Here is a 24,017-nt window from a genome sequence, read left to right on the forward strand (position 1 = left end):
TTGGTGATATCCTCTGATCAGCAACAGCTTTGATGCATACATCACCGTAAACCAGCGGGCAGATAGATAGGCTACCGTAAATGGAAAGTGGCTCTCTAATAATTTCACAAGCATGTCATCATCCCCAAACCCTTTCTAGATCCCTCAGAGAGCAGTAGCCTATTCGCCTGATGGCTAGCGAAAGCCCATAATGCCTGTCACTGAAGGAGACCGCGTATTGAGAGGGAGAGCTGGTCTTAAACGAGTCTAATGTTACCTTTTGAAAGCAATTTGCCGATATCTACCTTTTAAAGAGGCTCTGGGGAACCGCAAATACGCCAGGCACCTTCTCGTTCACGCGCGCTCAAGCACGGAGTCTAAGCGCGCTCCATCGTCAGATAAACTAATTAAAGTCAAACTCTCCCTTGGGTCTTTTAGATTTAAGCTCATTCTGTTCTGGAGAAGAAGATTAAGAACTTCTGCTATACCTGCGGGTTTACCACATCAACACGGACGCAATATTGCACAACAAAAATACAAAAATGCTAATAGCTTTTTAGCGATTTAACCGGTAGGCCTATATTAATACTCAGTTGGTAAATGTAATAGTTAACATTACGTTATTTATATAAAAATAATATTACGGTTAAAACTCAATCGCCAGGGAAAAAAGTAGCTTAGACATGTCAGATAATAGCATCAATTTTAATTTCACATTGACTTCAAGATCTTCAAGGATTCGACATAAGAGGAAGATCTTCTCCCATCTCTGTATCATAATATTTATTGTGAGGATATGAAAGGCATAGATGATCATAAAACAATGTTTTGTTGCCAGAGAGCCAGTGAGAACAGTATCCCACTTCCTTTTGGCTGATTGTTTGATTTCATTGATGAGAACTGCACAAAAAAAGAAACGTAAATTGCAGTAAAACACAAACAAACATTTAAAAAAAAAAAAATCTTCGACTGTGGTTACAAAACAAACACTAACACATGCATACATTGTCGAGATATATATATATATATATATATATATATATATATATATATAAAAATAAAGCCAAAAATGTCAGAGATGTCAGTTTCCAAGATGTGACTTCATGAAAAATGATTGTTTGTGATAATTTCACTTGTGAATTACTGATGAAACACAAGTTCCTCAACCTCTAAATTGGTACCCTTCATGCACGAGGCAGTGATTCATACCAGACGCTCAAGTACAACACAACGTCTCAGAGGCTAAGCCTTATGGGTATGGGGCTTCCTGAGGTGTGCTGGAGTCAGGAGTGCTTGCGGAAAGTGAAAATGTCTCGTGTCTTGGAGCCCCTCTTGCCCTCGCTGGGCTGGTTGGGGCTGGGTAGAGGTGGGCTCTCGGGGGTGGCGGTGCCTCCATAGGGGCAGCTCTGAGAGTCGGGATGCTCTCCGGAACATTCTATGGCCGGGATGTAACGGCTGTCCCACATTCCTGGCCCGCACAGTTTACACAGGTCGTGCAAGCTGCAGGGGATTCTGGGAAGAAGGCGGAACTGATAGAGCAGGCTACGAGCCTAGGATTAGAGACAACGAGAGAGAAAGAAAGATGGACTGAGAACAGCTTGTTTGTATCATAATCGAGAAATTGAGAAATATTTCTCCAGAGATGACAGCATGTTTGGCATGCTAACTTTTGTTGCTGTAAGAAAACTATGTTTTGTATGCAGCGCTAGAGAGGTGCATCACTTCTGGATGACACAAAGACACAACATACATAACCATGAGGAGCTCTGTCAGCAGTGTGTGTGTGTGTGTGTGTGTGTTCATACCTTCCTCAGCACCAGCTCTCCATTCATGTGCATGGAGAGGTTACTAAAGTGCAGCAGCATTTGATCTGTAGCGAGCTGCTGCTCTGTGACATCATCGCCGTACAGCACGATGATGGCGACACACAGGAACAGGTGGAAGTAGTCCGTCTGTCACAGAACATGCACAGAAAACATATAACTGCATCCTTGAAACACACTGAGCCAAAACAGCCAATGAAATGACAGATTCTATAAGCTAGACCAATCGTGAAGGCCAAATTAATGCATATAGAGCCAATTAAAAAGTAAATGTTAAAATGCAAATGAGGGGGGCAACGAAGAGACAAACCACTTTGCTCCCCAAGATCACCTTTGTTATTACCATGCCAATGTATGCAAATGGATTCCGTGGAAACCTGAATAATTAGCATCTCATCTTCATTAGACACTCTGCCGATCCTTAAAGTGACACAGACACCCATTCGTTTATCCAAATGGGTAAAAATTAGCATCAATACAGCGAAAGTGCAATTTAAGGAACAACTTCGTATTGGGTTCCGCGCCTTCACAGATTTCTACATCATGCATCGGTTTGAACTCTCACCCAAAATCTCCTTGAATTCTTTGAGTAAGAACACTAAATACATAAAAAAAAAAACAAATTGAGGAAGTCAAAAAAAAATAAACTTCTGCAGTCGTACACAAGGAGAAACCAGCATTAACACAACACAAAAAAAACACAACATTTAACCTATGAAGACGTTTCAAAAATATCTCTACTTATGAATGCAAGTTTTAATGTTCTGTACTGAATCTGTGTGTGTGCGCAAATGAATGACTAAATAAATGAATATTGATAAAGAATGAAAACAGAAGCCAGAATATTTTTCAAGAACATTCACAAATTGAATCAACAGCTTACCCTGCGAAAACAATTACCTAACAATTACAGATCAGGATAAATGTCAGTACTACTATTTGTACAAAACATCCCAAGAAGTATATATTTTATGTACAAAGCCTTTTATGGCAACCATATTAGTATATGGTGCACTGTAACTAATACTTGAGTCATATTTGGTGAACAAATACCTCATGCAGAACCTGCTATCAAGTTCTTTCAGACATAATGAAGCCCAGTGAGTGTGTTGTACCTGATAGTGTGCCCAGCAGGCCTCCCACATGCGCAGGGCTTCAGCATCAGGGAACTCACGCTTGAAACACAGAAGAACCCAGCGGTGGCAAAACAGCAGCTGAAGGCCGTCCTCACCCAGCCGGGTCAGATGCTGGTGGAAGCGAGGCAGCATCAGCCGCAGGAGCTCACGCAGGTACATCTGGACACACACACACACACACACGTGCACAGAACTATAGCAAATAACACGCTGAATATTAACAACAACATTTCATTCACACCCTCACCAGCTGCCTCTCCATATCCTCGTCTCTAGGAGAGCTGATGAAGATGGTGTGCTCCATGAGCCCCACGAAGCACCAGAACGTGTCGCTCTCGTCCTGGATCTCAGTCAGAAGAGGAGCCACCAGGTCGGACATGCCCTGACAGTAGCCCATGTCTGGGTTAAACACCGCGTAGTTCAGCAGGATACGCCTGGGAGACAAGTGGACAACTGTAACTTTGGGAAACCTTATAAATAATTAATTGTGTAAAAAAAAAAAAAAGAAAAACACTGGCTTTTTGCTGAATGAATTAATATTTTGTATTATTAATGAAATGGCACAGATTTATATCATAATACACTGAAATAGCCACAACCAAAGGAGAAAATACTCATCTATAACCACAGTGGCCTCAAATGGTATTTGAATAAACTTAAAAATTTATGAATGTCAGTTCAATTAGATAATAATAATAATAATAATAATTATAATAATTATAGTAAGGAACTCCCAAGGACTCTGTTTGAATCCCAGATGATAAACGAGAGAATCTCAAGATAAATTAATAAATCAAATTAAATAATAATAAGTACTGTTACGTTTAACTAAAAGTAATATTTACAATAATATTATTATAATATACTGGACATTTTAATTGTGACTTAGTAGCTTACATTTTTTTTACGTTTTTAAATTTTCGTTTTTTTCTCAGATAATAATAATAATAATTAACAATATAATAAATTATTATTATTATTAATAATTACTAGCATAAAATTCAAATAATAATAAAAAAATTTACAACAAGAATATCATGACATTTTAAAAATGACAGCAGCTTACATTTTTTGTTATTTTTCAAATAAAAAAACAATAATAATTCAATATTATTATAAAGAAAAATATTATTAAAAGTATACATTTAATAATGATTAAGTCATATAATATAATATAATATAATATAATATAATATAATAAACATTTTAAGCATGATGTGGCAGCTTCAGCTTTGTAAAATCCTATCAAAACGGTGTTTTCAAATGCAAGCAGATATTTCTATGGGAAGAGTGAGATGTTTCTGGTCGAGTGTCAGTGATTCTGTTTCTCTAACCTCATGATTTCTACATTGGGGTTGTTCTCTCCTCTAAAGAACATGTTGCTTCGATCAGTTCTGACAACATCTTTATCAACAGTGAACTGCACCTTCCTCCAGAAGTCACTGTGCTCCTCTGGACTCATGGACAACCTGACGAGGGAAACAGAGAAGCGGAAAAGATGAGAGCGGGACAAGTCAAGACAACATGCACATAACAGAAAATAAAAAATATATATATACACAATAACATTAAATAAAAAATACGACTGCAAAAAAAGAAAAAGAAAAAGAAAGAAAACCACAAAATGAAAAAACAAGGCAGTCCCATTCCCATCCTGAAGCATGGCAGTGCCTCTGGCTGTAGACGTCCTCATAACAAGCAGGTGGGATTTCATTAACACTGTTTGTTTTGCTGGAATTGATGCCAGACCTGATGCAACCTCATGTAAGTGTTTCGAGACCTGTGTTTATGTGAACTACTCCCTCTCTGGCCTCTCGAGGTTCAGAGCCCTCACTGCTCAGCAACATCCTTCACACACACACACACACACACACACACACACACACACACACACACACACACACACACACACACACACACACACACACACACACACACACACACACACACACACACACACACACACACACACACACACACACACACACACAATTAACCTATTCATTACTAAAACACCAACAAAATCATCATTGCAAGAGCTGAAGTGTGTTGACATTATGCCCATAAAATACACTCATTCATTCACTCACTGTAAAACTGCACATACTTTTATAGCAAGTATATGTTTTTACTACAAAAAATATATATTGTATAAAACTTATACGATTTATATTTTTCACTTATAGTTTTATTACATAAATCATAATAATTATAATTACAATATATATGATAACGTATATTCAAATAATAAAAAAAAAAATATATATATTATTTGATATTTTCTTTTCTGTAATGTGGTAAAATTCATGTCTGTTCACACACACACCATGTAGGTTATTATTAAAATAACAAATATAATCGCTGCAAGATAATAAGTCTTGCCATTACTGTAATAAAATACATTGAAATAATGTACATATTTCTAGTATACATATTTTCCCCCAACATTTTCTATGTAAATATTTTTAAATGTTTAATTTATTTTTACAATATTAACAACAATTGTTAAGAATAACAATAATAATTTTATGGACATCTGTATCAATATGAGGTTGTTTTGTGTCAATTTTATGATTGCCTAATAGCTAAAAGAATACATTTCATTTTATTTTAATTAGTCATTCACTGATTGTTTTTTTTCTTTATTTTTTGTTGAAAAAAATGAAATGAGTCTTTAAAAACAATTATACGTTTTAAAAGCACGGCAGTATGTGTACTACATTTGGATTAGAAATAAAGCAGTAAAAATATGCTCAAATCTGAAACACAAGCAGTAGGCTTCAGAAGTGCTCTATCAATAGCTTGACAAGGATTTAATTGATTAAGTGAATTATTTCCTCTGAAACTCATTAAGCCGCAGAGCGCATATATATATCTGCACACATTTATTGATTGCTTATGGCTCGGCTGCTAGAAAATCCTTCAGAGACTCACAGTGAGTAAAAAGACAGTACAGCCACGCAAGTAATAATCATTTTAATCAAATAGCCATGCGATAATATAGTTCCACCTACAGAGAAGAAAAAATGGACCTTTGTTGCCAAAACACATTTGAACAATTCTAGTTGTTGAAATCACGAAACTTGTGTGCTCAACCAGACCTTTTTAATACGGAGGCAGAGATGAGTGAAAACAACAGCAAGCGGTTAAAGTGGTTAAAGGTGTATTTAGCCACTGCTACATCGATTTCATGTAATGACCCGGAGCCTCCGAGTGATTCACCAACCACAAACCCAAACACCATCTAGCTAACTAGAAAAGCTGGAGGATAAGCTAGCCAGATGTTTCACAACAGCTCAGTTTCCATAACAAAGCTCCAGTTTCAGACTCCAGAAATATCACATTTAGTAAACAACAGGTTATGCCAACAAGCCAATTCGAACAAAAGTGAGCAATCTAACAACTGGGTGTAGCTTGGTGCTTTTATCATGACATCAACAGAAGTGAGAGAGCTAGCAATGACAAGTCGCAGCTCTCTTTTACTAGCAGTAACAACAGTGAAACGCACATGAATACGTTTATTTATTTATTTTTGTATTGGTTTTGAACAGACAGCGGTTCAGTTAAATGTTAATAGGTTTCATTATACTTTTACAGTTTTATTATTTAAAAATTATAATAAAATCATTTTAATTTATACATGCCTTTGATGATCAAATATGCAAAGATATACATTAAAATCACCAATATATGATCAATTCTTGAGTATACTGGAATTTAAATTCAACCACATTTCAAAGAATTTACAACACGTGTTATTAACTTAGAGAGACATTTTTTATAAATAATCTTTTAACTGTTAAATTATGAAAGCTTTTCTTGCACCCAACAAATAATGCAGCAAATATTTATATGTATTTTTTATAACATGTGCAAAATAAAGTGCATTTAATGGATTAATATGCATTTTTGGAACTGGTTGATCATAGGGTCTCATTGATCTGAGCTTATGCACCACCGTTTTTGAGTGAAAAAAAAACAAAACATTATTTTTGGATAATTATGGTAATGTTCACTCAAAAACTGAGGTGCATTAGCTCAGATCACTTATGAGCAATCAGAGTAAAAAAAAAAAAATAGAAAAGAAATAAAAAACCTGTGCTAACTGAAAGAAAAGTTCACAAAAAATATAATTGCATAGACTTTAAATATTACTGCCTTGTTAAAAAAAATTATATTATATTATATTATATTATATTATAATGTGATTGCATTTTTGGGAAAAGAAAATCATTCTGGTTCAAAATGACTGGAACATTGAAAGTTAAAGTTGAAATAAATGCAAAAGGTGACAACTATGACTAAAGCAAAACCAATTAAAAATGCGTAACTCTGGGTTTTCTCATTTTATTGGCAGAATATTAAAAAGTAACAGGGAAAGCATGGCAGACTGCTATGGTTGAAGGAAAATGGGTTTGAAACTGGCTTCTAGATCAGCACTAGTCTCTCCACTAACCTCCTCTGCTGGATCTCCTGGTACTCCACACGTTTCTGCAGTCTCCAGGCTTCCCGCTCCTCAGACGTGGAGTCGTAGCTGTAGTAGTGCAGCAGGAAGGGCCACACCTCACCACGGATGGATGGGTCAACACCCCCGAAGAAGATCGCCTGAGAGAACAAAGACATTAGGTCAGCTCTCAGAATAAATCACTTCATAACAAAACCTCTATGACCTTGATGCACATTCCAGACAAATATTGCTACAACAACCCATAATGCCATTCAAATATAAAGCACTGAAAAGACCATCTTTGACAAGTAATGCTGATTCTTATTTGATTGACAGCTGTCAGTCAGGCTGACCTTCCTGAGCTTGTACTCCTCCAGCACCTGCCCGTGGTTATTGAGATGCCGGAGCCAAGAGCTGACGTCCAGCCGCCGATACAGACGCTCCTCTGGGTGCATCTCAGCAGACGGTAATGTGGGTCTACGGATAGAAAACTGCATACATGACTTCTCATCCGACACCTGGAGTGGGAAGAGGGTGATACAGGACAGGAAAACACTGCATGAACAAGATGTGTATTTTAATTTATTTCGGTATGTTCGGGGATGAAAACATCCACAATTAAACTGCTGTAAAAATGTATCAGATTCATTTTTTTTAGATTTCTTTTGCACAAATCTCTTAAATCAACTTCAGTCCTGATCAAAACTACCAAATGTTTTAAAAAAATCCAAGATTTTAACTCTTTAATTGCCAAGTTCATAAATGATGTCACTGATTTGGGGGGGAACTCACAAAATGACTTATTTTCAATATAAAAGTTATTGTGGCTGGATTTTTTTTTACGTTTTATAACAGTCTTGGGCATGTCAAAGATTAGTAACAAGATTGGCTTTGATGCATTGTTAGCTTTTGTGCAGCATTAGATTTTAATTTTTTCTCCCTAATTTGTTGTTGGTGGCTGTTTTTGCCCCATTGACTTCCATTATAACGACATTTTTTGATTGCAAAGCCATGACACCATATAATCATGCATTCTTGATTGTTTGTGGTTTTCCCTTTTGGGAAGAGGTAAAATTTTTTATTTTTACAGTTGATCACTAGGTGGGACCATTAACCCTTTAGATAGGCCTGTGCAAAAAAAGGCTTAGTTTCTGGCTTGTATATGGAGTTATATGGAGTATAACAGCAAATTATAGTGTTTGTGTGTGTGTGAGATTCTTGATTGTTGGTGGTTTTCCCTGTTGGGAAGAGGTAACATTTGTTATTTTTACAGTTGATCACTAGGTCGGACCATTAACCCTTTAGATAGGCCTGTGCAAAAAAAGCTTAGTTTCTGACTTGTATATGAAGCTATATGGAGTATAACAACATATTAAATTGTGTGTGTATGTGTGTGTGTGTGAGAAAGAGAGAGTGTGTGAGAGAGACCTTTGCGCACTTACCTTGATGTATTTCAGAAAATCAAAATGTACACCTCAGCTCTCAGAACTACATGGAGTAAACAAAAGTGTATTTATGCACCTGCTGCCTTTTAAATGGTGGTGAAAGTATTCGGTTGTTAAGTGATGATGTAAGAAGCGCTGTTTCCGGGGCCAGGCCTCAACTCACTTCACTAGAGAATATAACCTCAGCAGCCATTTATGAGCACTGTTTATTCATATTGATAATTTAAGCTAAACGCGTTCAAACTTATGGTATACACTACAGTCTCCGTGCTCACAGCGTCCCAAACACAAATAATTTTTATATATTTTTTTATATTTATATTTTCATTGTCTGGCTATCTGGTACTTCGGTTTGGAGTTAAAGGTTAAGATTATTACTTTTTCGCTAGTATTCTATCACATTGTGAGTTTATATTAGCACCTTTTGTTTTTTTCTCGTGGTAACTGATAGAGCGTTTGGACACGGAAGCGCTGCTACGTGACGTCAGACTTAACAAGTGAATAGACTAAACAAAAGCAAAGTACGTGGATTTAAACACTTGCATGCCATCCTGCTGGTCATTTAATGGTGAGAAGAGCAGCAAACAACACGAGAAAGGGCTTGACTTGTACCAAAGTTTTAGAAATTATTATGTAGCTTGACCCCTCCAGCGAGCTGCATCTTATTTGAAGTTGGTATTGCATTTTGGTTCATAATACATTATTTTCATAAATTTGATGCAAAGTAGATATTTTTACAGGATTTTAAGGTTTTAAACTGGCTTTACCATCAAGAAAATATGAGCATTTCACATATAGGCCATCTGTACTTTTCACCATCAAAAGGCAGCAGGTGCATAAACACACTTCTTTTTTTATTGTTTACTCCATGTAGTTCTGAGAGCATGTCAGATACTGTACATCAAGGTAAGTGCACAAAGGTCTCTCTCACACCGTCTCTTTCTCTCTCTCACACTCACACACACACACACACACACACTATAATTTGCTATTATACTCCATATACAAGCCAGAAACTAAGCCTTTTTTTGCACAGGCCCATCTAAAGGGTTAATGGTCCCACCTAGTGATCAACTGTAAAAATAACAAATGTTACCTCTTCCCAACAGGGAAAACCACCAACAATCAAGAATCTCTCACACACACAAACACTATAATTTGCTGTTATACTCCATATACAAGCCAGAAACTTTTTTTGCACAGGCCTATCTAAAGGGTTAATGGTCCCACCTAGTGATCAACTGTAAAAATATATTTTTTTACATCATTTGACATCATTTATGAACTTGGTAATTAAAGAGTTAAAGAGTTGGAATTTTTTTAAACATTTGATAGTTTTGATTAGGACTGAGGTTGATTAATAGATTTAGGCAAAACAAAATTGAAAAAAATATTTATCTGATACATTTTTACAGCAGTTTAATTTAGTGGATGTTTTCATCCACGAACTTCCCGAAAGGGTAGTGAATTTGCCCACAGTGTACCGTTGAGTTTTTGAAAAATTTCGAAGCATTTTCCCAAAATATGGGTCAAAATAAGATTTGTCACCAACAATCATTCCATTAGCTCAAACACAGAGAAAGTTGTGGCCAAAATAAGACTCAACTTTACCCCCTAGTGGACGAAAACGTCCCCAAAAACGCATAAGGGTTAAAGACAACCAGTTCGAAGGGAGCATAATCAATTAATTCATTTTTGCCAAAAACCAACAGTACCAGCAATTAACTATTGGTGCCGATTAATGGGCAAAACGATACATCAGCTGACCCCTACTTTTTATCTCAAAATTGCGACTTGATCTTTTTTCTCAGAATGGAGATATAAACTTGCAATTGCAAGTTATAAAGTCAGAATTCTGAAAATAAAGTTGCAATTCTGACTTTTTATTATAAGGTGAAAAGTGAGTGAAGTGACGTGACATTCAGCCAAGTATGGTGACCCATACGCAGAATTCGTGCTCTGCATTTAACCCATCCAAAGTGCAAACACACAGCAGTGAACACACACACACTGTGAACACACACCCGGAGCAGTGGGTAGCCATTTATGCTGCGGTGCCCGGGGAGCAGTTGGGGGTTCGGTGCCTTGCTCAAGGGCACCTCAGTCGTGGTATTGCCGGCCCGAGATTCGAACCCACAACCCTAGGGTTAGGAGTCAAACTCTCTAACCACTAGGCCACGACTCCCTCCAAAATATCGCGCAATTGTTTTATTTTCTTTTCAGAATTGCAACAATTATTTCTTAGAATTGCAACTTCATCTTGCAATTTTTACCTCAAAATTGTGACTTTTTTGCGATTTTTAATTCATTTATTTATCGTGAGTTAGAAAAGTCAGAATTGGGAGATATAAACTCAACATATCAGTCTTCATTCCCCCAGAATTAGACTTTATAACTCGCAATTACGAGGTTATTTCACACAGTTCTGAGGAAAAAAAAAGTCAAACTCAATTACCTATTTTTATTCAGTAATGGAGAAAATAAAAAACATTCAAATTCCACATTGTAATAATATTTCACAATATTACTGTCTTTACTGTATTTTGAGCAAATGAGCATAAGAGACTTCTTTCAAAAACATTTTAAAAAATCTTACAGACCTCAAACTTTTGACCATTATTGTGTAAGAGTGTGCCTTGCATATAAATGTGCTAAACTGATGAATGGTGTTAGACTCTCCAGACCTGGTCTTTGAGCTGAGTTTCCCTGCAGCATTTCCACTGCTGAAACACCTCGGCCAGTTTATCCAGCCCCGTGTGGTGGAAGTGAAGGATCTTGTACTGGCTCTCTCTGCTGGCGATGACCAGCTGGCCACAGGTGCAGGCCTCGTCGCTGGAACACACACATGAAACACAACACACATTCACAGGTCTGGTCTGAACACAAGAACACATCCTGGAGATCAAGGGGAAAATGAACAATGATTCGAGTTCACTAAAAAAATCAGGATGTGAGTTAGTTATGATGATTTCTCTGATTTTTATTCACACACACAGAAATATTTTAATATCTTGAACAAAATCAGCCTGAGGTTAAGGAATAATCATTTATATCTTGCAGCTATAGCTATAACTAAATTTCCTAAAATGAGAGCAGTAATGTAATATAAGGAGGTGAATTAAATATATGAGGTGTTTCATAAGACGGAGTCTTATGAAAAAGATTCAGCACAACATATTAAAAACAACTGCAAGAAAAAAAACAAATCTAAATGAATGGATATTGAAATAAACTCTGGACTCTTATAGGATCCCGTCTGACCTGAAGAAGAGACGCAGTGACCTCATGTGACCCAGGTCAACTCTGAACACCCCACATAGATGCTCTAACGCCATGACTTTATGCTGCTCCTCCCAACGATATCCCTGTGATTGGCTGCTTTCGTAGGGGGCGTGGCTGTCCAGACTGGAGGCGGAGCTTGCAGAGTGAGCCATGGGTTCATCGCACTCCCTGAAATTAATGGTATCGCTATTAATATTAATGTAATAAAAAGCAGATCAAATACTAAAATTGTGATAGATTAAAAATGCTTGAGAACCTTCTTTTTATTTTTCTATTTTCTGTAAAGCTGCTATGTAGGGCTGTAGCTATCGAATATTTTAGTAATCGAGTATTCTACCAAAAATTCCGTCGATTAATCGAGTAATCGGATAAAATGTGTTTTTGCTTAATTAAAGTGCAATATTAATTATGCAAGATAAAATAAGACATATTAACATGGACGTTAATACGCACACATACGCACAAACACACACCGAGACTGTTTGGTGATACAAGAGTTTATTGTAATTATTGATCACAGAGTGAATGAAATACCTGTAAACTATGTGTATTGTTCCCGTGTAGAGTTTGTCCCGTGATTTTTAGAGTCCTGGTAAGAAACAATGGCAGGAATTATTGGTTCCGCTTATGGTGGGAATCTGCCTTGTATTAATTGAGTGTGGAGGTTTCAGAGGCAACGTGGCCGAGTTGTTGCGGTTATTTCCTGTTTAATGTGAACAAATTAATAACATCAAAGTAGATTTATTAAGTAGAACATCATGCCAATATGTTTCTTTCAGACTCTGTATATTTAAGGGAACATGTATAAAGTGTTTTCTGTGAGTTTGTCCCTCCACATGTGGTAATGGTGCTGGCCACCAGTATAAATGTGAATGTCTTGGTAATGGAAGGTAGTCTGTGTTTGTTTCTGCAGTGGAGAGTGTGGCCTGAGGGTTGCAGGTATTTTATTCACTCTCTGATCAATAATTACAATAAACTCTTGTATCACCAAACAGTCTCGGTGTTTGTGCGTATTAACGTCCATGTTGAACGTGCGGTCCCTCCGTGACCATCACAGGCCTCTTAAAATGAACAACTAAGTTTCCTTTTTTAGAAAAAAAAAATATATATTTTTTTTTAATGCATAGAATGCAATGCATACATCAAAAATAAACATATAATTATTATCCATTGTTTCTCTGTCTGTACTTGTACTGTGAACAATGACAAGAAAGTTGACAGATGAATTAAGTGCATTTAAGTGCCATTCAGTTGGGGTTTTAAATAAAGCATTTTCTGAGATGCACATTAAACATTAAAACACATAAAACAATTTAATTTATCTTTTAATTGACTTATCAAAATTAATTTGACATGAACTAAGAGACATGAACCAAGAGAAAACATTACCGTCTACAGCCGCGAGAGGGAGCTCTATGCTGCTCAGTGCTCCTGTAGTCTACACTGAAGACATAGAGCGCCCTCTCGCGGCTGTAGACGGTAATGTTTTCTCTTGGTTCTTGGGTCTAAATAAATGCGACTTACAGTCCGGTGTGACTTATATATGTTTTCCTTGTCATGACGTATTTTTGGACTGATGCGACTAATACTCAGGTGCGACTTATAGTCCGAAAAATACGGTATGTACATTCTGCTGAACAAAAGTCACGGAAATCATAGGGCCCTAGTTGTGGTATGCCAGCTCTATCTTGCAATGGACACACGCCACGACGTTCTCTTTACGTTTGCCCACGCCCTTAAATCAAAACACTGCTGACTCCTTGCAGTATGAGATTTCGGACGCAGCGCTTGTTGGCGCTTCCGCTTTGTGGGTGACGTAAACGCATTGTGTCACATTAAAAAAAATCACTGCGAAAGAACCTGACGTGAGATTTAAAATAAATTAAAAGAGGCTTCGAGGCAGAGGAATTTGCCTCTATCAATTTTTGTAATCGAGTTACTCGAGGAATCGTTTCAGCCCTACTGCTATGGAACAATGTGTATTCAGTTTGGTTCATATTCATTTGTATAGCACTTTCCACAATAAATATTGTCTCAAAGCAGCTTTACAGAAAATGAATGTTTCTACATTAGAGTTAGGAGAGATCTGTTATCAGAGGTGACTGCACATATCGCAGAAATGTACAGTTTATACAAATCATGCAGTTAGTAATGCAGGAACAGTGGACATATTAAAGCAATGATTACACGATGATTACAAAAAGGAAATTTGGCACTTTTGGCAGTGTACTGTAAAAGGTGCTATGTAAACAAATTGAACTGAAATTTAAGGTGGAATCCACAATTATCTCATTATTTTTGCAATTACATTTGGTGTCAATAATGCAGAAAAAAAATGTCATTTGCAACCCACCTAACTCTTATAATGCAATGCATTCATGAATAAAACTGGATATTAAATGAAAAGGAATTGGGGATTGATTGGACTGTGAAATTACAAAACAAAGCCTAAATGGCTAATGGACTATTGGTTAACATAGTTATTAAAATATTACCCAAAAAGTCATTTCAGATATGAAATCAAAAGATAAGAGAAAAACCCTTTTCTTTAAAATAACATAATTAGACCAGAAATGTGTATTAAATATAAATTTATTTATAATTTCAAATCGTCTTTAAGAGACTACAAGAATATTATATATATAATTTTCTGTCACGCTTTATATTAAGGTCCAATTATCAACTTATAACTTAGTTATAGTGAGTTAATAGTGAGAATACTGGTTAATAACTAGTTAAAAGTGAGAATTGGTCCCTATACTAAAGGTGTTAACACATTTTCTACAAATAAAATGTAAAGTTAATGTAAAAATACAACTCAAAGCCAAATTAACTCAAGTTAATTACCTGTTATCTAACTGAAGCCCTTTATAAGCTCTACATGACAGCTTAATTCAGCTGCTCTCTCTACTGTAAACCTGCACATCAATTCATTCGTTCTGCCCTGTGTCTTTAGTGTGAAACTCAGCGACAGCTGTTGGGATGTATACTACTGGAAATGAAGAGGAATGAGAGGAATGCTGGGAGGTCATTGTGCTGGCAAGAGCCGAGCAGAGACACAAATCAAGCAGCCTGGCAGCCAATTTCCCCTGACAACCCTCCTCTCTCTCTCTTGCTGTGAGCGTATCTCCCTGTAACTGTCTCTCGACCTCTCATGTAGCCAGAGCTGTAACCTGAACCGTGGGACCTCTTCTCCTCTCTCACACTCGTCTTTTTCTCTAACAGAGCTCGTCTAACAGGCCAAAAGCACCTCCAGACACGTCCCCTGTCACAGATCCACTGTGGGAGCCGAAGGTTTATGGGTCATGTGGTATTTGAGAGGTCTCTTGGAGTCCACACTACAGCAGGATCACACACACGAGGCCATATGGCGGGCTGAGGCCGTGACGGACAGCGCACGGTGCAAAGTTACATCTCATGTTCTTTGCAGATCCTTGCTTTCTATTCTGTGAGCCTAACAGTGGCTTCACGAAACAGGAACAATAAGGTGACCAAACTGAACTAACCAACTAGCTAGAAGTTAGTTGGTTCATCAGTTAGATGATTGGATGGATTACCACATAGACGTTTATTACGAACTGAACTAAAGTTGGTTGATTAATTAGTTAGTTCGACACAGAGGCACAAAGATGTTAGTTAGGAACAGGAGAAAGTAAGGTAATTGTACTTAACTAACCAACAAGATGGATAAAGTTGGTTGGTTGAGTCATTGGTTAGTTAGGAAGATAGATAAAAGTAGATGTTAGTTAAGAACAGAAGAAAATAAAGCAACTAAATGGAACTAACATACTAGATGGATAAATAGAAGTTAGTTGGTTGAATGGTTAGATCAATAGTTCAATAGATGGATAGCTACATAAATGTAGCAACAGGAGAAACATGAGGAAAATGGTAAACTAAATTAAACCAACCAAATGTATAGATGGAAATTAGTTGGTTGATTGGTTAATTAGTTGGATAGATTGATGAATAACTACATAGATGTTTGCTAGAAGAGAAAGTATAAAATAAGGTGACTAAACTCAACTAACCAACTATGGACAGAGAGATGTTAGTTGGTTCAGTGGTTAGATGGGTAGCCACACAGAGATGTTTGCTAGGAACAGGAAAAATTATGGTAACTGAACTAACCATCTAGATGGATGAAGTTAGTTGGGTGATTGATTTGTTAAATGGACAGGCACGGATATATTAGTTAGGAACAGGATAAACAGTAGAAAGTACGGTACACGGTACAACTAGTTAACAACTAGAAAACAACTAGATTGATAAAGTTAGTTGGTTTACTGGTTAGTTAGCTATAAAGACAGATAAATGTATACCCCATATAGATGTTAGTTAAGAACAAAGGAAAATAAGGTAACTAAACTGAACTTACAAACTAGATGGACGGATAGAAATTAGTTGGTTGAATGGTTAGATATTTCAGTTGATAGATGAACACTAGTGTTAGTTAGGAACAGGAGAAATAAGGTAACTAAACTGAACCAACCAAACAGATAGACAGAAATAAGTTGGTTTATTGGTTAATTAGCTGGATAGATGGATTAATAGCCACATAGATGTTTGCTAGGAACATGAGAAAAAAAAAAAAATAAGGTAACTAAATTGAACTAACCAACTAAATGGATTGATAGTGGACTGATAGTTAGTTGGTTGATTAGTTAGTTGAACAAATGGATGGATAGTCACAAAGATGTTACTATCTACTACAAAGATGGTACCTCTCACCATTTTTAAAAAAAAGCAAGCCAAGAATGTAATAAAGGCTTTTTAATTTTTTCACTGAGATATTCGAGTGCCTTGGAGTTCTTGTCTTCAGTCACAAAGATGTTAGTTAGGAACAGGAAAAGTTAAGATAACTAAACTGAACTAAATAACTAGATGTATAAAGTTAATTGGTAGTTTAGTTAGATGGACAGATGGATAAACAGCCACACAGATGTTAGTAAAGAACAAGAGCAATGGGGGAAATAAGAGGACTAAACTAAACTAAGCAAATAGATGGACAGACACAAGTTGGATAATCACATAAATGTTAGTTAGGAACGGAAGAAACATGAGGAAATAAATTAAATTGAACCAACCAAATGGATAGATAGAAATGAGTTGGTTTAATAGTTTGGTATTTGTAAAGATGGATATATATGTATACCCACATCAGTGTTAATTAGGAACAGGTTAAATAATAGAAAATACATGTAAATAAACTGATGGACAGATAGAAGTTAGTTGGATGAATGATTAGATAGCTGATGGATATAGCCAAATAAATGTTAGTTAGGAACATGAGAAAATAAGATAACTAAACTGAACTAACTATACGTACAGAAGTCCGTTGTTTGATTGTTTAGTTAGATGGACTGATGGATAGCCACACTGAGGTTAGTTAGGGACAGGAGAACAATGACAAAACAATTCAGACAGACAGATAGATAGTTAGATTCAACTAATGACAATTTCTGTGTGCCCGGCCTCCATCTATCTGTGTTATTAGTGGTAACTCTGAGAGTTTGTACTAGTATGAGTTGAGGGAAGTTTTTCCAGGGACTGAACTCCCGCTGGAACAGACACTATCTCTCAGGGCATTTATTACATCACACTGAAACAAATGCCCCAGAGCCAGAGCTGTCAAACACTGTTAACACGTTACTATTACATCATCCTCAAGCAAAACATGACCTCAATGGGACGGGATCTACAGTCTTTTCCACCTCGGCCATCCACAAAGTCTGCTTTCACCTCCAAATTGTTTTTTTTTTTTTTTTTACTCGGTTTTCTCTATTCACTCTAATGAAATGCAAACACGGACACATTGAAAAGTAAGCTAATTTCTCACACTAAGACGCCAGCCAGTTATAACAGAGAACATTCACATATTTCATATAAAAAAATATATAATTCTAAAAAAAGACACAGGGTGGAAATAGTCGTTAAAAACACCGTACACAATCTACAAAGGTTAACAATGTACTACACCACACATCGAGCCAAACCACGACAAGGGAGGAAAAGAAAAACGACATGAAACAGGGGAAGAAAACATCTAGTAGGGAAAAGCTTGTGTGTGAGAAAGCAAAGGAAGAAAACTTAACAGGCAGAATAAAAGAGAAGTCTAACATAAACACTAAAGGACTCAAACAGGAAGTGGAAGTCTGAAAATAAATGGCAAAAAAGCAGGCCAAAGAGAGCGTTCTCCACCCAAAGGAACCAACCGTTCATCACACACCACACACAAGTCAAACACAAACCACTGATATTCATGATCCGATGGGCAACTCAGGACATATAACAAAGGGAGGAAATCAAGCTGAAAGAGGGAATGCTAGCTGAAGCAGCTGGGGGAGGGAATCTGGAGAAGTTCACCGACTGAGACACTCGCTGCCAGCCTGCTGAGAGCTGCACTTTCTCGCTCTTTCTCTCTCATGCATATCGCCCTGTGTCTCCACCTTGTGTCCACAGTGGAGCATTACAAATATCACATTCAGAGTGACCACATTTCACCTAAACGCATATATTTGTTTACAAGTATACGAAATGAAAATACTTTTGGTAACCAAACAGTTTGCTGGTAGCCACGGACTTTCACAGTACATAATACTTTGGAAGTCAATAGCTACGAGCATGTGTTTGGTTACCAACATTCTTCAAAACATCTCTTGTGTTCTGCAGAATAAAGAAACACGTACAGGGTTTGCGCCCTCCATGCCACTTCCCGCCAAAACGGGTGTGGCCTAGCCCTATAAAGGGAGCTCGAAAAGGCTGACTCAACTGATTTATTTCATCGCCGAAGCCAACCAGAGTGAATCGTACGCACGGCAGAGAACGCAGTACTCGTTCCCTCTTCTAGAGAGAACCAAGGTTACGTTAGTAACCGAGTATGTTCTCTTACGTGAGTTCTCTCGTACTGCGTCTTAGCTAATACGCTATGGGAACCCAATGTAAAGCGCCGTGCGTGCAGAGATCACACACCAATAAACCTGGAAGCGACGCCCAGGATTTACAGTGCACAATCACCCGAGGGACTCACAGAGAGTCCTAGAACAGGAGGGGGGAGACCATCCGTCCCATTTCTAGCAGCGTCCGTAGACGCGGCAATATGACATCACATAATCAAGGCAAGGCCTGACCAATGTGGTAATGTGGGTCTTACGCAATACTGCCCATATAACAGTCGGCAGCGCATAGTGCTTGCGATCTCAGAGTTTCAATCAGGACCCTGATTCAGCTATACCGACAAAAGCTTTGCTTGCAGGGCGGGAACCTATATAAATGTATAACGGCGAGGCCCATCCTGCCGCCATACATATATCCTGTAATGAGATCCCACTAGACCACGCCCATGACGAGGCGACGCCTCTTGTGGAGTGTGCTCTGACGCCCAGTGGGCACTGAAGGCCCCTGGAAGCGTAAGCTAACGCTATAGCGTCAACAATCCATCTGGATAGGCTCTGTCTCGAAACAGCCATTCCCTTGGAACGTTCACTGAACGAGACAAACAGCTGCTCAGTCTGTCTAAAGACAGCAGAGCGAGACACATAAGTTCTTAAAACCCTAACGGGACAAAGAAGACTCGAGTCTCCATCCTCTTCTGACACCGACAGGGCAGACAGGGAAATAACCTGAGCCCGAAACGGTGTGTTGAGGGATTTCGGCACATAACCGTGCCTAGGTTTGAGTATGACCCTTGAGTAGTGTTGTCACGGTACCAAAATTTCAGTATTCGGTACCGATACCAGTGAAAATCCACGGTTCTCGGTACCAATTTCGGTACCAAAGCAAAACACAAAAATATGCTAATTAAAAATAAAAATAACTTTTAAGCACTAAAAATAAAACCAATGCCATTCTTTATACTTATTTACAACTGTGTTTAAAGTTTTTCTACAAGTTATATAATTATGAAAAACAGTAAAACAAGTTTCACCCAAATTTAATTTGTCTTTTATTTTGTTGAAATTTAAACACATTTTACTTTTGGTAAATAATGGGGAATTGCTATTAAAATTAAAACATGGAAGAAATATTGTGATTTATTTCTCTAAAAAATAAAGTATTATAATTTTTTTCAACAGTAGTAGCAGCATCACATACATTTTACTAAATAATAGTAATATTTCTAGCACAATGCCTTGATGTAAAAATTAACTTTTAGGCCTAGCTAATGAATGCATATTTGTCATTTTAACTGAACTTAAGACTGGTGGTGATGCTTAAGATATTTTTGGTCATTGAGGGTTTCTGTAAAAAAATAGTAATAGATCATATTAATTATTATTAAAAGACAATACTACTATTAATTCTACTATCATACCAATGTATATACAATGCACTATGAATTGATGAGCTGCTGGGTTCATGAATATTAATCACGTTGTCTGCGTTCGGTCAAAATGATTTGCTGAAATCAAAACAGGGACTGTAAGAAATCAGCGCCAGCCAATGAAATTGCCATTTGCGCATTAGCTCCGCCCACTACCGGAGAAACCGTTATGTCTTCTGCTTGTTCGAAAATAAATATGAATAATTCTATATGAACTCCATTATTTTGACTGGAGAAGACAACAAAGAATATTTTACATATAGCGTGTCGATTCAGCGTGGTAAGACTCTCGCTCTCTCTCTCTCTTTGCATGTGTGAGAAACAGCGCTGTCAGTAAAGCGACGGTGAGTCGTGCGCCTTCACAAAGAGTTTACAGAGCATCAATTACAGGTGCGCTGTGCGTCCATTGAGATGAACTGAAAAGTTCAGATCGCTTGATGGAGAGAGAACTCTGAAGCTCAGATGCTGAAATTAATGCAAGCGTCATGCGCTTCGGTCTATGTAGTAAACAAACCCGCACGTCTCTGCCATTCATTAATTCACACAGAGACGCGCAGAACACATAGCGCGGAAATCATAGCGCTGAACCGGGTTTGAACGGGACCTCGGTACTACCGGTACTTAAAGAAACCTGGTACCGTCACATAAATTTTTTTAGTACCGACTTGGTACCGAAGTACCGGGTCTTTTGACAACACTACCCTTGAGTCATTAGGCCCAAACTCCAAGCACGTCGGGCTCACCGAGAGCGCGTGCAGGTCACCCACACGCTTCACTGAAGCGAGAGCCAACAAGAACACTGTCTTGAATGACAGATATTTGAGGCTAATCGTTTGGATAGGCTCGAAAGGGGAACCTTTCATGGCCTCCAAAACCGTCGAGAGGTCCCATACAGGGACTGACGGAGGTCTGGGAGGATTCAGCCTCCTAGCTCCTCTAAGGAAGCAGATGACCAAATCGTTCCTTCCTATTGACTGACCGAGCGTTGTCTCAGAAAACGCTGCGATAGCCGCCACGTAAACTTTGAGCGTGGAGGGGGCTCTGCCCTTATCCAACAGCTCCTGTAGGAAGGAGAGAACCTCCGTCACCTCACAACTAAGGGGTGAACGTCCCCGAGCTGTGCACCAGCTGGAGAATACTGACCACTTCGAGGCATACAGCCGTCGAGTCGACGGAGCTCTAGCCTGAGTGATAGTATTTAGCACTCCCACTGAGAGATCAGCGGGTAACCGTTGAGCACCCACACATGGAGGGACCACAACTCTGGTTGAGGGTGCCAAATCGAGCCCCTGGCCTGCGAGAGGAGGTCCCTCCTCAACGGCACAGGCCACGGGGCAGTGTCTGCTAACTGCATCAAATCTGGAAACCATGGTTGGTTCTTCCAAAGTGGTGCTACAAGCAGTACTGAGCATCTTGTTTCCCTCACCCGTTCTATCACCTGTGGAAGGAGGGAGACGGGGGAAAAGCATAGAGCGGGCAGCGCGGCCACCTTTGTGACAGCGCGCTTTTGTTCTTGGAAAAGAACGCGGGGCAGTGAGCGTTTTTGTGGGACGCGAAGAGGTCCACTTCCGCCCTGCCAAATCTCTCCCACAGCAGCTGGACTGTCTGTGGGTGTAGACACCATTCGCCCATGGGAATGTTGTTTCTGGACAGTCTGTCCGGACCCAGATTCTGTAGCCCAGGCACATGAACTGCTTTTAGCGAGCGCAAGTTGCGCTGAGCCCAAACCAGGAGGCGTTCCGCCAGCCTGTACAGGTGTCGGGACCTGAGACCGCCCTGGCGATTTATGTAGGACACCACAGACATGTTGTCCGAACGGACTAAGACGTGGTGGCCTTTGATTCGGGGACAAAAGCGAGTCAGCGCGTTCTCTACTGCCAGCATTTCCAGACAGTTGATATGTTGGAGCTTTTCCCGTTCTGACCACAGGCCAAAGAACGGTCTGCCCTCGAGCAGCGCTCCCCATCCCGAAGTGTAGGCGTCCGTCGACACCATTTTCAATTTCGAGGAAGTCCTCAGGCTTACACCTGATTGGTACCAGTCCTTCGCTGTCCAGGGTTTCAAGGCTGTAACACAGCTCTGATTGACCTTGAGACGCAACTGACCGGATATCCACCATGGAGCGTGAGTCCAGAACTATACCCAAAAACAGTATCGTCTGACTGGGGTTCAGAGAAATCTTCGTCCAGTTGACACTGAGACCAAGTTTCTCGAGGTGATCGAGTAAAATGGCCCTGTGTTCCACGAGCTCTGATCGTGATTGAGCCAGAATCAGCCAGTCGTCCAAATAGTTCAGCACTCGCATGCCTCTGAGTCTAAAAGGAGCGATCGCTTTCTTCAGCTGTCTTAGATCCAGTATGGGTCTGAAACCTCCGTCTTTCTTGGGAACTAGAAAGTATCTGCTGTACAGCCCCCCTTCACTTTGAGCTTGAGATACAGGCTCCACAGCCCCTTTGCTCAACAGTTTTGATATTTCGGCTCGAAGTAGGTGTGCTACTTCTGTTTTGACCGTAGTTTCGACGCGCGCTAAAAAGCGCGGAGGGCGTCGAAAAAACTGTAGTGAGTAGCCTCTCTTTATAATGTCTAGCACCCAATCCGAAACCCCTGGAAGCGCTGACCATGCGTCTGCATGAATGGCTAAGGGTTGGATGCGAAGCGCGCTCTGTTGGCTGGGCAACGGCAGTGCTTCGATGTGCTGCAACATGGGCGTTAAGCCTCTGACATTTGAGACGGGGAGCGCGCTGATCACAGCGGGCAGATCGCTCGTCCTCGACCCCTCCACGGTGCTTAACCGAGTGAGGGAGGGCTGAGCGGGTCCCGTGGGACTCGTGCTGTCTGTGAGTAATTGTGGGCTGTAAGCGTGCACATTTACTGCTTTTGACTCGCTGTCTGCCTGGGCAGAACGAACGTGCATGGGTTTCGTTTTTACAGAAACCACATGACGTGTGTGACGTAGTGTTTGTGGGCACTGAGGAGTGGGCACGTTTACTATGTAGTGCGCGCGCTCGACCTGAGTCGCTTTTATGGGCGCGAGCCCTGTGTGAAGGGCTGTGCTTATATGTGGAGATGGGCACTGAGCAGTGGGCATCGTCACTACATTTATAGCACCATCGGCCGTGGCCGGGGCACCAGAAATTACACCTTTTTCGGGAAATATCTGGGTAGCCGTGATAACGGTTTTTGTGTGCAGGCAAGCGGGCAACTGTACAGGCTTGCGCATTGCAAAAGACGCTGAAACAGTCACAATCCCTGGAACTGAAACAGCGGCGCGCTTGGGTGAGAGTTCGGCCGCGGCGGGACTCGTACAGCGGCGCTTTCCTAGGAGTGCTAGGATGGCTTCGGGGCTTCCGGCCTCACCGTAATCCTCTGCCGTGGTCCCCGTGCGCGACAGCCGGTAGAGCGAGAACGGGGTCTCGAGCTGCGTTGCTGACACTGTTGCGATGAAGCAGCAGGAGGCGGGGGGTGTGGCTGAGAGCTTTGCGGGGCCGGTCTAGCACGACTCGCTGCAGAACCGGAGCGCTTCGGGAGGAAGTGCTTGAATGCTTGCGACGCTTTTTGGTCCTCGACGAATCTCTCAACGAA

The 24,017-nt window shown here is 39.6% G+C and overlaps 1 protein-coding gene across 4 annotated transcripts in view; it reads right to left on the minus strand.

The window, feature by feature from the left end:
• Positions 1–670: 670 nt before the first annotated feature.
• The window catches only part of tbc1d16 (TBC1 domain family, member 16), a 32,925-nt gene continuing 9,578 nt past the window's right edge, over positions 671–24,017 (minus strand). For 3 of the 4 annotated variants that reach the window (XM_059551356.1, XM_059551364.1, XM_059551369.1), the window contains 9 exons: positions 12,092–12,280; positions 11,515–11,662; positions 7,739–7,903; positions 7,395–7,543; positions 4,273–4,407; positions 3,186–3,372; positions 2,918–3,097; positions 1,785–1,931; positions 671–1,529 (listed from right to left, as the gene is read on the minus strand). In XM_059551356.1, the coding sequence (XP_059407339.1) occupies positions 1,263–1,529; positions 1,785–1,931; positions 2,918–3,097; positions 3,186–3,372; positions 4,273–4,407; positions 7,395–7,543; positions 7,739–7,903; positions 11,515–11,662; positions 12,092–12,280 (1,567 nt within the window). In that variant the 3' untranslated portion in view covers positions 671–1,262. Of the gene's footprint in view, positions 1,530–1,784; positions 1,932–2,332; positions 2,538–2,867; positions 3,098–3,185; positions 3,373–4,272; positions 4,408–7,394; positions 7,544–7,738; positions 7,904–11,514; positions 11,663–12,091; positions 12,281–24,017 lie in introns of those variants that run through there. The other variant, XM_059551374.1, reaches the window with a different exon arrangement.

The sequence above is a fragment of the Carassius carassius genome, chromosome 1 (genome assembly GCF_963082965.1).
Source record: "Carassius carassius chromosome 1, fCarCar2.1, whole genome shotgun sequence".
In the NCBI taxonomy this organism is placed as follows: Eukaryota; Metazoa; Chordata; class Actinopteri; order Cypriniformes; family Cyprinidae; genus Carassius; species Carassius carassius.